General features: G+C 36.3%; 3 protein-coding genes and 3 non-coding genes across 8 annotated transcripts; 1 reads left to right on the top strand and 5 right to left on the bottom strand.

Moving 5' to 3' along the window:
- Positions 1 to 22: 22 nt before the first annotated feature.
- LOC105684383 lies at positions 23 to 7,532 on the top strand. Of its 2 annotated transcripts, XM_048654243.1 has the most exons (10): positions 23 to 93; positions 263 to 1,922; positions 2,063 to 2,395; positions 2,474 to 2,698; positions 2,789 to 2,966; positions 3,072 to 3,273; positions 6,828 to 6,910; positions 6,987 to 7,113; positions 7,191 to 7,317; positions 7,387 to 7,525. In XM_048654243.1, exons 2-9 carry the CDS (start codon positions 299 to 301, stop codon positions 7,275 to 7,277), a joined length of 2,859 nt encoding a protein of 952 aa, XP_048510200.1. In that variant the 5' UTR covers positions 23 to 93; positions 263 to 298; the 3' UTR covers positions 7,278 to 7,317; positions 7,387 to 7,525. The 2 variants fall into 2 exon arrangements, with proteins under 2 accessions (XP_048510200.1, XP_012253113.2); XM_012397690.3 differs by having other exon boundaries at positions 7,191 to 7,532.
- On the bottom strand, positions 2,984 to 6,688 carry LOC125500671 (putative gustatory receptor 28b). Its single transcript, XM_048654274.1, has 9 exons — positions 4,933 to 6,688; positions 4,748 to 4,853; positions 4,494 to 4,669; positions 4,242 to 4,401; positions 4,045 to 4,155; positions 3,783 to 3,959; positions 3,646 to 3,714; positions 3,482 to 3,571; positions 2,984 to 3,400 (listed from the first exon to the last, which is right to left on the bottom strand). Exons 1-9 carry the CDS (start codon positions 5,064 to 5,066, stop codon positions 3,302 to 3,304), a joined length of 1,122 nt encoding a protein of 373 aa, XP_048510231.1. The 5' UTR covers positions 5,067 to 6,688; the 3' UTR covers positions 2,984 to 3,301.
- Trnae-cuc lies at positions 6,046 to 6,117 on the bottom strand. Its single transcript has one exon. It is a non-coding gene; the product is annotated as a tRNA-Glu (tRNA).
- Positions 6,321 to 6,392, bottom strand: Trnae-uuc. Its single transcript has one exon. It is a non-coding gene; the product is annotated as a tRNA-Glu (tRNA).
- On the bottom strand, positions 6,555 to 6,674 carry Trnal-caa. The gene is made up of 2 exons: positions 6,637 to 6,674; positions 6,555 to 6,599 (listed from the first exon to the last, which is right to left on the bottom strand). It is a non-coding gene; the product is annotated as a tRNA-Leu (tRNA).
- On the bottom strand, positions 7,521 to 10,804 carry LOC105684396. 2 transcript variants are annotated; one of them, XM_012397706.3, is made up of 3 exons: positions 10,621 to 10,804; positions 10,249 to 10,351; positions 7,521 to 10,089 (listed from the first exon to the last, which is right to left on the bottom strand). In XM_012397706.3, exons 2-3 carry the CDS (start codon positions 10,307 to 10,309, stop codon positions 8,009 to 8,011), a joined length of 2,142 nt encoding a protein of 713 aa, XP_012253129.2. In that variant the 5' UTR covers positions 10,310 to 10,351; positions 10,621 to 10,804; the 3' UTR covers positions 7,521 to 8,008. The 2 variants fall into 2 exon arrangements, with proteins under 2 accessions (XP_012253129.2, XP_012253128.2); XM_012397705.3 differs by having other exon boundaries at positions 7,521 to 10,351.
- Between the last annotated feature and the right edge of the window lie 60 nt (positions 10,805 to 10,864).

Genomic DNA, 10,864 nt, shown 5'->3' with positions numbered 1-10,864 from the left:
TCTTGTTGTGTTTTCGCAGTATCACGTTTTGCGCATTCAGCGTCTCGACGAGGTTGATGACCAGCGTACATTCGAGGTCCGATGTAAATCTTGGTGAGTATTGACAATCTTTTTACATACGTGCAATGAACTTAGTCGATAGTTACGAAGCATCTGAACATCTTGTTGGGTATTGTTAATCGTGGGTATTCTAATTAATAACAAGTGTAATTTACTAACTGACTGCCAGCTGCTAGAACCTGTGCACTTTTTTACACTTTAGAAACAAACGTCAGATTTCTGCCCAATTTGCTTAATCATGGACGAATGCCCTCCAGAATACATGACATTATACTCTGAGTTTGCTATATGGCAAATCAGAAATCCTGGAAAGATTAGATGCAGTGGGGAAAGCTTGACAGAAGATGGTCGTCTCGTTATGAATTTATCTATTGGTGATACCAAATTCAATTTATTATGTCCTCCAAACTATCCAGATTATGAAGACAGCTTTTTTATGGAAACAGAATGTACGGATTTCTGGTGTATCGCACTAAACGAATTTATTATTGACTCACCAGAAAAATTGACCATTGATACTATTCTGGCAAAAGCTTGTCTCTATTATACTCCATCCTCAAAAAAATCCTCTGAGAGCTCAGACAATGAATCTGAGAACGAAAACGAGTGGGAAAATGATCGAGAACAAGCAGACAGCTATCAGTGCAGCATAGATGATTTGGAGACGACTGAAGCTGCTGCAGAATGGGAATGCATAATTTCTAAAAAGAAGAGGGACTGGAGGGCAAAAGAGGGAGAGTTAAGACTGAAATACAATCGCCCAAAAATATCTGATATGTTTGATGGTAAAATAATGGATCATCCCCAACAAGTTTTCAGTAACTCAGCAGCTTCAGCGATTTTAATAAACGATTTGATTAACATAATGCGTGGCAGGAACTCCAGCGGTATAATTGTTGATCCTGTCGAGAATGATATTTGCAAATGGTCCGTTATCCTGAAAGGATTTGATCCGGCATCTAAAATGTCAGAAGATTTAGCAGAGATTAGAGAACTATATGGATATGATCATGTGCAGCTACAACTGGATTTTGCAATGGATTTGTATCCCTTACAACCCCCACTAATAAGGGTTCTTAGACCAAAGTTACTTGGTGTATTTGATGGGAAAGAAATTATAAAATTGGCCAACTGGAGCCCGGCTAGAGACATGACCTCTGTACTCAAAGAAGTCAAAAATTATATCAGTGCTAAAGCCTCTGTAGATATGAACAATAAATGGAACGGTGTCAAAGTAGGAGTCATTGAACAAATTTTGGGAGAATTAGCTGATATTCTGGATGTTGATCACAAACCCACATCAAATAAGACCACTTTCTACTCAACCAGCCAGGCTACAGCAATTGAAATGATTCTGACAAATCTGTTGAATTATTTGAAAAATGTCGGGGAAAATTCTCAACCGAACTGTGTTGTTACCAACATTTGCTCGACTGATTCATACTTCACATTCAATCTTGCTCCGAATAACATTTTTTTTTGCGATAAAAACTTGGCGGTACAGTCTGAGGCATCAACTCCTCCTCCCCCGATATTTAAAGCCTTCAATCGACTTTTGGGAAATCAAAAATCGGGGACTCGAAATCACTGCGCCCATTACGGAAAGATGGATTTGCCGGACGGCAAAAGCTACTGTAATATTATTACTAATCCGTCATTTGAACTTAGTTCTCCATCACAGAATGAAGCTGAACTAGAATATGAAAAATATTCCGTCAATAATATTCGTCTCAATGAACTCGTTAAAAAAAATACATCCAGTGGTTCGCAGGATAAAAACTCAGTTGATATTCTACAGGCTAACGTTACCTCGAACGCTACTGTTGTGTCCAGCTTCAATTCTTATGCTCAGAATTTTGAAGGTATACAAAACACCGGTTGTAATCGTTTTCTACAGCTTATAATCAGCACTGACTAGTATGCGAAAGAAATGCATGCCTGCAGTCTATTGACCAATCAAGTTCTCATACGTACATCTTTTAACAAATCTCTTTTTCAACAGAATTATCTCGCTCGATTGATCCTGCAGTTCAAGTGTTGAACGCAAATATGACTTGCATCCACAAAATACTCAAAGAATCTGTATTGCCTATGTTTATTCGATCTAATCTAGCAATAAGCGGATTTTTTGATATATGGCAAATTACGTCGCAATTTTCGAAAATTATTCAAATTATAATCGAATTGGCATCAAACCCATATCTAATCGATTTATTGACAACTTCCGAAGGGCAAGATCAGAGCATAGCTGAAATATTAAAAATTCAGAAGGAAAATGTTACGCTAATTTTGGAAAACCTCACGCATATAGCGGATGGATGTCCTATGAACCAAGGTCAATATAATTATTGAAGAATTGTCACTTTTCGTTGGAACCAATTTTCGTTAATATATTTTATGCAATATTTTACAGTAAATTTGGGTAAAGTAAAACTGGCAAGGGATATAATAGTTGCTTCAAAATTGATAGAATCAATGACGACAAAGCACTGTGATACACATCATTCTGACAGAACATCCTCAGCACTCATTGATTCGACTCTGGTTCGTAGCTCTAGACAACATGTAGTCGAATACGATGATTCCGTTTATAAGGACTCTTTGAAAGAACTTCAATTCAGTAACTTTGATATCGCGGGTGAATATGATTCAAATTATTGTTGTTCATGTAGTAAATAAAGCAGGAAAACACAAATAAAACTCAATGAGGGTTTCCATTGGTTGACAGTCGAAACTCACGATTTTAAAAATGATTTCATCGCGGACATTGACTCACCTAGAGATTACTTTCGAATTGCTCAAGAGATCGCAGAATTGTCAAAATTCCTCCCTCTGGAATCGAGTTCTGCGATATTCGTGAGAACAGATCATTCAAAATCATCCTTAATGCAAGCATTAATTACTGGGTAAGAATAATACATTCATTAAACACATGTCAGATGTTAACCTTCGCCAATACAGCACTTTAATTTTAATTAGTAAATTAAAAATAAATGTTTTGTCTTGTTTAGCGCTGAGGGTACTTTTTACAGCGGAGGATGCTTCAGTTTTGACATTTATCTGCCAAAGGATTATCCTAGTTGTGGACCGAAAATTAGCTGCACCACCTTTCGTGGCGGAAAAAGAATCTGGTATTCTGACAATGCCACGACGTCTCCGTTACTATTTGGCTTGAATACAGAACCGTGGACCGGAATCCCAAGTATTTTGCAGGTATGAATAATTATTGATCAATATATTTTCACTCTTCATGTGAGCTATTTCCACTTTGAAAGTACGAAGAGGTTGACGAATCGAATTGTATTAGAATGACCAGATAAGTGGTCACAGCTCCAGCGATCTAAAAGGCAAATACCCACTAAGTTTCAAAGTCAAAATTTTACTTCCGCGATCCTGTTATATTCGAATAATTACATCTCACCGACTGAATGAGAGTGGCGTCTAATCGAAACAAACCAGCCCCAGAGAACTCAATCTTTTCGTGATGTAGTTGTAGAGAGAAGGCTTGAATCTATAAAAGTGAACCTTACAATTAGTTTCAATGACAATCAAAAGTGAGCTCTCGAACGTGATTGTATTACATACCACGTTGTTCAAAGTTGTATCGATTCCACGAATTTTGAACTTGTGAATTAACTTTCCCGTAAGACTAGCCTGAAAATACAAATTTGGGAAATCACTTTCGAGTGCTATCTAAATTTTTATAAGTTTACACGATTTACCTGAGTTCGAGCCATATTGCAAACCGTCACCATATAAACTACATGTATGCTGTTGAGTATTCCCCAATTTAATGATCCAACTATTCGGAAGTAACTTCCGGTGGTGTATTTTATTTCTTCGAATACATAGTACAAGGCGATTGTCGATATTATCAACGCGTTACCGACTCCCACAACCTGTTTGGAGATTAAATAAATTGCGAGTGTGTGCGTAAGGTACAATAAAACTTGTTTACGTAGGAAATAAAATTATTTCACGCACTATATTGATACCAAATGCCTGATTAACATCGAAAGCTGCTTCGCATAGAGCTCCATGAATCATTGCTATCGTGCGAATTTGCCCACATATACCGTACTGTTTGGATATTGTCTGAAAAGTATGTATTAGCCCGTAATGCATTGACTAATATCATCGTTTCAAGGTACATAAGCCAAACTAGTTTTATGTAGCGTTACCTCGATTGGGACGTTTTTCATTTCTTCGATCATTTTGGTCAAATGTTTATTCAGAGTTACGAATCTTTCCTTCAGGAGAAAAACAACGTCGACGAAAAGACATGTATTGAATACCTGAAGAAAATTCGGACACGTCGATACCACCCACTTTAACGGATTACTGAAATAGTTTTGAAATTTTAGTGTCCATAATTTTCATTTTTTCTTTCGAATTAGTTATGGATCTCGATCCAATTCGTTCGTAGCGCGTACCTTACATTATATCTCATCTGATAAAAATGATCAACAACCCATAGCAAAGACATTATTGAAAGAATTATTCCCATTCGGAAATAGTTTCGTCTTATATTTGCTGCATAATTCGGTCGGCCTCCAAGTTTCTTTAGCGTTATATCTTGCAAGCTTAGACGTACTATTGAAGTTGCGAACTATAGAAGAGAGTATTCTATTGAAATTCAGAAGCACGCTAAAAATAATATTCACACAACGATATTATGATACGTTACCTTATTTCCGCCAAGTATTCCTGAGATGAACATCACAAGTAACACTAACGTGCCTAATATCTTTTCTAAATTAATACTGATTTCCACAACGACGTGCGATGCTGATCTGGGATAACGATTGCCAATAAATTTATATCAGTTGTCTTTAAGATCATAAAAAACAAAATTTGTCAATTAACTTTTACCTTTCAGTTCTTGCGGTATTGTTTTTTGTCCATGAATTTAAGCCAATTATTGTCACCGTCAATATACCTGCATTATATAGCATTAGGAAATAGCTTTTCCTATACTGTCTTTTGCCTACAGCCCCTTCTAACATCAATGGAAAAGTTCCGGTTATGCGACATAGCCAGGTAGAGGCGTTTAATAGCGTATAAAAATCTTTTGGTATGTTTGGGCCTACAAACGAAATATTGAGCTTTAGATTCGTAAAACTATAGAACTACTGATGGAAAAGCTTACTTGCGGTGGTGCCCCAGGCATCTTTCACAGGCTGCATGATTTTTTTAAATCCTTCTCGAAGTGATGTCTGTAGTGAACAATAGGAAACTAATAATTTTTCGCTGAACACCAAATCTTTTCATGTTTATTTTTATTTGCTTGCCAACTTTCTACAAGGGATGGTGATTCTGATAATATTCCATAACAAATATGTACTGACCATGAATGCTGACATAACTATTCCATTCACTTTCGAGGATAACTCAATTCATAAAATAATATCCCCTTAGCAATTTATGCTTGTTCTGAATCGAACACGTCAAATTATAATACATATCTTCCTACTTCATTCTCTTTTGACACGACTGTCATAACTCCACGCAAAAGTGAACACTATTGGAAAAATTTCTATTATAGTTAAGATTGTCATCACCATACTTTCCTATGTATATTGGTTCTGTTATATTCATAAGCAATACGCGTAAGTGCAGCTCAATACACACGTCACATCGAGAACAGTGCTTTTCATTCCATTGAACTATTATACAATCCTCCATTGTGACTTTTCTTGAAAAGACAGATTTGCGAACTGTAGACTGAAATAATTTTGGTTTTCAAATTTTTTATAAAAGCAGGTATAACGATTGCATCGCTCGACTCGGGTCTTTAGAAATTCCTATGTACCTGCGTTCAATACATTCGATAGAGCGTATCCTAACAATGGAGTTGAGGGTCGTAGACGGGGTGGGTGGGTATCGCAGGTATGATTGTTAACAATAGGAAAATAAGGTGCACTGACCCCGAGGTCTAAGGAGGCTTTGTTTTAGGCAAGATTCTAGAAACCGCGACAAAAATAATTCCGGTACCGGGAATCGAACCCGAGCCTCCTGGGTGAGAGCCAGGTATCCTAGCCACTAGACCATACCGGATTATATCAAAGGTGCCTACGATGAACTTTACAAATTTCATTTTTTATTAAAAAATTCTTTTTATAGTTCAGGAATTGTGTACCCAAATCGCAAAGTGTTGGCCGATTAAAATTTTTTTCTGTATATCACGTTATCAGGCCATTTCTCTTTCTGATACTATAAAAAATGATACCTTGGACCATTATTCGAAAGAGCAAAAATATTTCCCGTACCGGGAATCGAACCCGAGCCTCCTGGGTGAAAGCCAGGTATCCTAGCCACTAGACCATACGGGAGGAGATGAATGAGGTAGTGCATATACTCAATTTCGATCTAATTTTTATCCATTTCTACGAATAATTTATAGTTTAGAATAAAATGGAATCGTTGTTACTAGTAGCTCACGTCATAGACTAGGTGATCGCATGTAACATTCAAAAAGTGCAAAAAAAAAAGTTTGTCAGAAGTGGGATTCGAACCCACGCCCTCAGAGAGGACCAGAAGCCTCGCAAACTCAGCTGAGCTGAGAAGGTTGTGAACCTTGAGTCTGGCGCCTTAGACCGCTCGGCCATCCTGACATATCGAAAGTCTTGCAAAATTTTGTAATTAAACTGTTGTACAAAGTATTACTGATGATTAAACGTCAATTAATAACTGTTTTAAATGACAATATACTTTGTAAGTGTTCCGTCACTCTAACTCTTCGTGAACGCAAGGTGTATATTTTTCAGGTTCTAACTTTCATTCAAAAAGAGAAACTGCCTTACTTATTTGGTCAAAATGAGATTAACATGGACTTAGAGGACAGATCAGGGTAAGACAATGTTTTACAACTTTTTTTATTGAATATTCGAATCATTTGTTGATCGGTTATGCCTTTTCTTTCACAGAATTCGTGATGAAATATTAACAAACGTTATACAGTTTACCATGATTAATCAAATACGTGAACCAATATGCGGATTTGAAGATGTTATATCAACTCATTTCCGCATGAAAAAAGACCAAATTCTTTCAGTAAGTACAAACTTTTGTTTTCCCTTAAACTGGCAGTGATTGCACATTTTTTTTTGTAAATATGTCATATTTTTCAGGAACTCGAGAAATATAAATGTCTAAGAAACTCCGAGATACTGGGTTCTTTGAAGGATGTGTTTGACAATCTATCTGCCGCCGTATAAAAACAAGAAAAAGAAATACAGAAAGTGCCCTCAACTCCTTGTGCGTATTACTAGTATAGTATTTTTTGTCACTGTATCGTAATAAGCAGAGCTTTAATTTTTTTCGTAGATACTTACCATTGGATATACCTTGTTAAATAATTCCTTGTGCTAATCTTTAAGTACGCGATTATATTTTGATAAATACTGAATGTAATCCTCGAAATTTTATAAATATGTATTAAAAAAAAAAGTCTCCATCAATAAGTTGGAAAATGTCTTTATTAAATTCTTTTCACGTAAATATTTACAGGAATTATGATTTTTTACACATTTCATGGCACGATTATCAATAATTAAGCCCTGGCACAGAGCTTTTTCAAACTACTGTCAAATTATTAGCCATACATTTCTTATCATAATTATATCTTATGCTCGCACATTAATTGAGTTACCGATTTTTATCATCAAGAATACAACTAATAAATACGACAATAACAAGTATATTTTTACAGTCTAAGAATCATAGCTCATTGATAGACAAAATCAATTATCAACGGAGTATCAAACTATGATCTATCAAAATAGTTCATTACATTCATGGAAGTATTTGATTAGCATGCGATCTCAGAGATTTGAAAAAAAAAAACTTCTCTTCTGCGACCAGCGCAAAAGGTTTAGCATTCTTAATATCGGCATTTATGATCTGTTAATGAAAGTAAATAATTTCCGAACATTCTGATGTAATTCGTTTATTTTGGAGAATCAAAAAATCGTTTCTTTTGCCACATTTTTCCGACAGTCGGTGTTTCGCCAGCAGTCCAAAAATATTTTTTTTTCCTCCGCGACTTCGGTGTAGCATTATTGGAATAACTTAGTTTTTTTTTACAATCTATCAACGCGGTTTTATCCTGCAGGTTATTCAGTCGATTCCATTTATGCGGCGAATCACGTGACGATGACGTATTGGTAATTGTAATAATTGGTGGTGTATTTAAGAGTTTATCAGGATATCTTACATCTATGTAGTTAAGCGAATCATTTTCTAAATTTGAGCTAGCGTTTGATGCATGAAGCATTGCAAGTGGGGTTCGCGATACATTTGAATGCAAACACGGCTGAACATCTTTATTACCGAGAATCTTATTTTTCTTGTGCGATAAATGTTTAGCCCGAGTAGTTGAAGAAGCCTTGCGAGTTGAGGATCGAGTATTGTTTCTCTGTGAAGTTTCAATTCCAGTGTGAGCCGTAGTATTCTGTGTATTGCCAGGCAAAGATATATAAGTTTCAGCAATATAATTTGTTTTTTCCGCACCTGAATCTGGTGTAGAAGTTGTAGATGGTTGTTCAAAATTTAATTGATACTGGGCACAGTTCTGGGCTGGCACAAGAAATGTCTCGACAATTTCGACTGATTTCAAATCAAACATGCTATTTTTCATTGACTCTATTTCTCTGGTACTTTCAGAAATACATTCCAATGAATTTCTATGGCTACGAAAAGCTTGTAGATCCTGGAAGTAATCCATACAAGCAGACATCGTGTTTAAAAATATCCGGTTGTCACTAGAAGTAGTAGAAATGTTATTTTTATCCATTACTTTTGATGAGGATCCAGAAGTTTTACTTATAGTTGGGCTCTTCCGTGTTTCATATCCCTTGGTAGTGGCTTCGAAACACTTCTTTCGCTTTTCTACTAGACGTGCATTCAAAATTTCTCTAATTTCATCTGCATAAGGCTTTTTGCAGCTATTTTCCTGATTGATTTTTATTTTTGTCCTTGAATTTTCATCTGGTATAGGTGATGTTAAATCCTTAACAAACTTTTCAGTAGCATTTTTTCCCTTGAGCAATATAATTGGTGTATTTTTATTCTGGGGAGCATGTTCTCCAACATCCTCAATAAGATGCACGCTGTTACGTCGAGCAGCCATTTGATCATTTTGTTTCTGAAGTAGTTTTTTGCAGCTGGCTGTGCAGGAACTTTCAATGTGCAGCAAGTTACATTTTTTTTGTTTGGTAGGTGAAATAGAACGACATAATTTCTCTAGGGTTTCAAAACCACAAGTGGTGTCAAAATGTTTATCAGCAGCTGTACCTGGAGATAATTGCAACCTACTTCTGTGGGCTTCATTTATGCGGTTTGTAGATTTTGGTTTGGTGAAATTCTGCAGCAGTGAGGATATTTCTCTTCTACACGTAGTATCTGCACTGTCTGAAGTTGACTTGCCAAAATTGTCATCGGCCACAAGAGAGAAGAAGTGCAAATAAGTTACACCAAAGTCAGGCATTGTTTCGTCATCGATTTTTTCACAATATTGCTCGCAAATTTTTTCAAATTTCTCACCTACTCCGTTCACACTAAAATCAGCCGTATTTGTTTTTTCAAGAGTTGGCTGCAGCACAAATTCTTCAAATGTAGTCACTAATTGTTCCGTGAAATTTTTTGGAGCCTTCAAAAATTGTTGAAAAAGTATTTTCAATGTCTGATCTGTTTGATAAGCTTCTTGATAAGTTACATTTTGCTGAGGTTGTGGAATAGATGGTTTCAGAGAATCTTTTCTATGAATTTCGTGACCATCTGCATGGTACAATAATTCTGAACTATGCAATCCAACGTTAATATCCTTATCATCAGTTTGTAGAGATATTTCAAGGATTCCTTTGTTGTGGTCCAATGACTCATTCATTGCTTTTTCTGAATAAACAGTGACATTTTGAGAATCCTGTTCTGAATCTAAGTTATCCAATCGACCAGCCAGAATGGTAGAATGTCTTGAGTCATTAAAAGAATCTATAGATCTTTGAAACTCGCTTTCTCTTGGGGAATTTCCTGCCAAAATGATGGAAGGTTGTCTATTGACATTGATTTTCAGCTTAGATAGTTTGTCTACAAGATCATCCAGTGTCTGCTGGTCAGCATCGCACTGGGTTACGTCGAGACTAACATGATCATAGGTATGATTTGAAGATATTTGCACAATCCTACTACCTGCAGGAGAGTTGAAAGTTCTGACTGATGATTCCCGATAAAATGCTTCAACCTTCTTCATCGTGTGAGCTATATTTGTACAGCCCAATTGAGGTAGCAGCACCTACATAACATAAAGCATAAATCATTTTTGGTTCTACCAGGACCTATGGGACTTAATCTTAATCGCTCTATCTGTCAAGAGAGAATGATGAAAAAGAAGAAGTCTTCTTTTACCAAATAATCTGAGGCACCGGATTTAATAAAAGTATCTAAAATTCTGTGCTTCACAGTTTGCTAATTTCAAATTCAACTGTATACGTCATTGGATTTTGTAGATAAACATCAATCATACAAAGTTAATATTCATAAATGTAAGAATCCGTTACTCACAACGAGCTGTTACCGTTTTCCGTTTTTTCCGCAGTCGTGAATGTTGCTTTTATAACACTACTCTTGATAACGACTATAACGAGAAACACAGCATACAGATTTCCAACGTTTTCCAACGGCATCGGAAGTCTGTTGACATAAAAAATGTTTCAAACTATTCCTCCGTGCCACAACCTCTGCGCCCGCGCAGCGGTGACTGACTAATCGTCAGTTAACGCGCGCAGCGCACTTCTCATTTATGTGT

This window comes from Athalia rosae, chromosome 4 (assembly GCF_917208135.1).
Source record: "Athalia rosae chromosome 4, iyAthRosa1.1, whole genome shotgun sequence".
NCBI lineage: Eukaryota > Metazoa > Arthropoda > Insecta > Hymenoptera > Athaliidae > Athalia > Athalia rosae.
This window is presented reverse-complemented; position numbering and strand designations above follow the sequence as displayed.

Coding starts and splice junctions, on each gene's coding strand:
- LOC105684383 (XM_012397690.3), top strand. CDS start 299: ATGGACGAATGCCCTCCAGAATACATGACATTATACTCTGAGTTTGCT. Junction 1,923..2,062: donor TTATGCTCAGAATTTTGAAG/GTATACAAAACA, acceptor CTTTTTCAACAG/AATTATCTCGCTCGATTGAT. Junction 7,114..7,190: donor AAAAAGACCAAATTCTTTCA/GTAAGTACAAAC, acceptor CATATTTTTCAG/GAACTCGAGAAATATAAATG.
- LOC125500671 (XM_048654274.1), bottom strand. CDS start 5,066: ATGTTAGAAGGGGCTGTAGGCAAAAGACAGTATAGGAAAAGCTATTTC. Junction 4,854..4,932: donor AATACCGCAAGAACTGAAAG/GTAAAAGTTAAT, acceptor TCGTTATCCCAG/ATCAGCATCGCACGTCGTTG. Junction 4,156..4,241: donor TGAAAAACGTCCCAATCGAG/GTAACGCTACAT, acceptor CATACTTTTCAG/ACAATATCCAAACAGTACGG.
- LOC105684396 (XM_012397705.3), bottom strand. CDS start 10,309: ATGAAGAAGGTTGAAGCATTTTATCGGGAATCATCAGTCAGAACTTTC.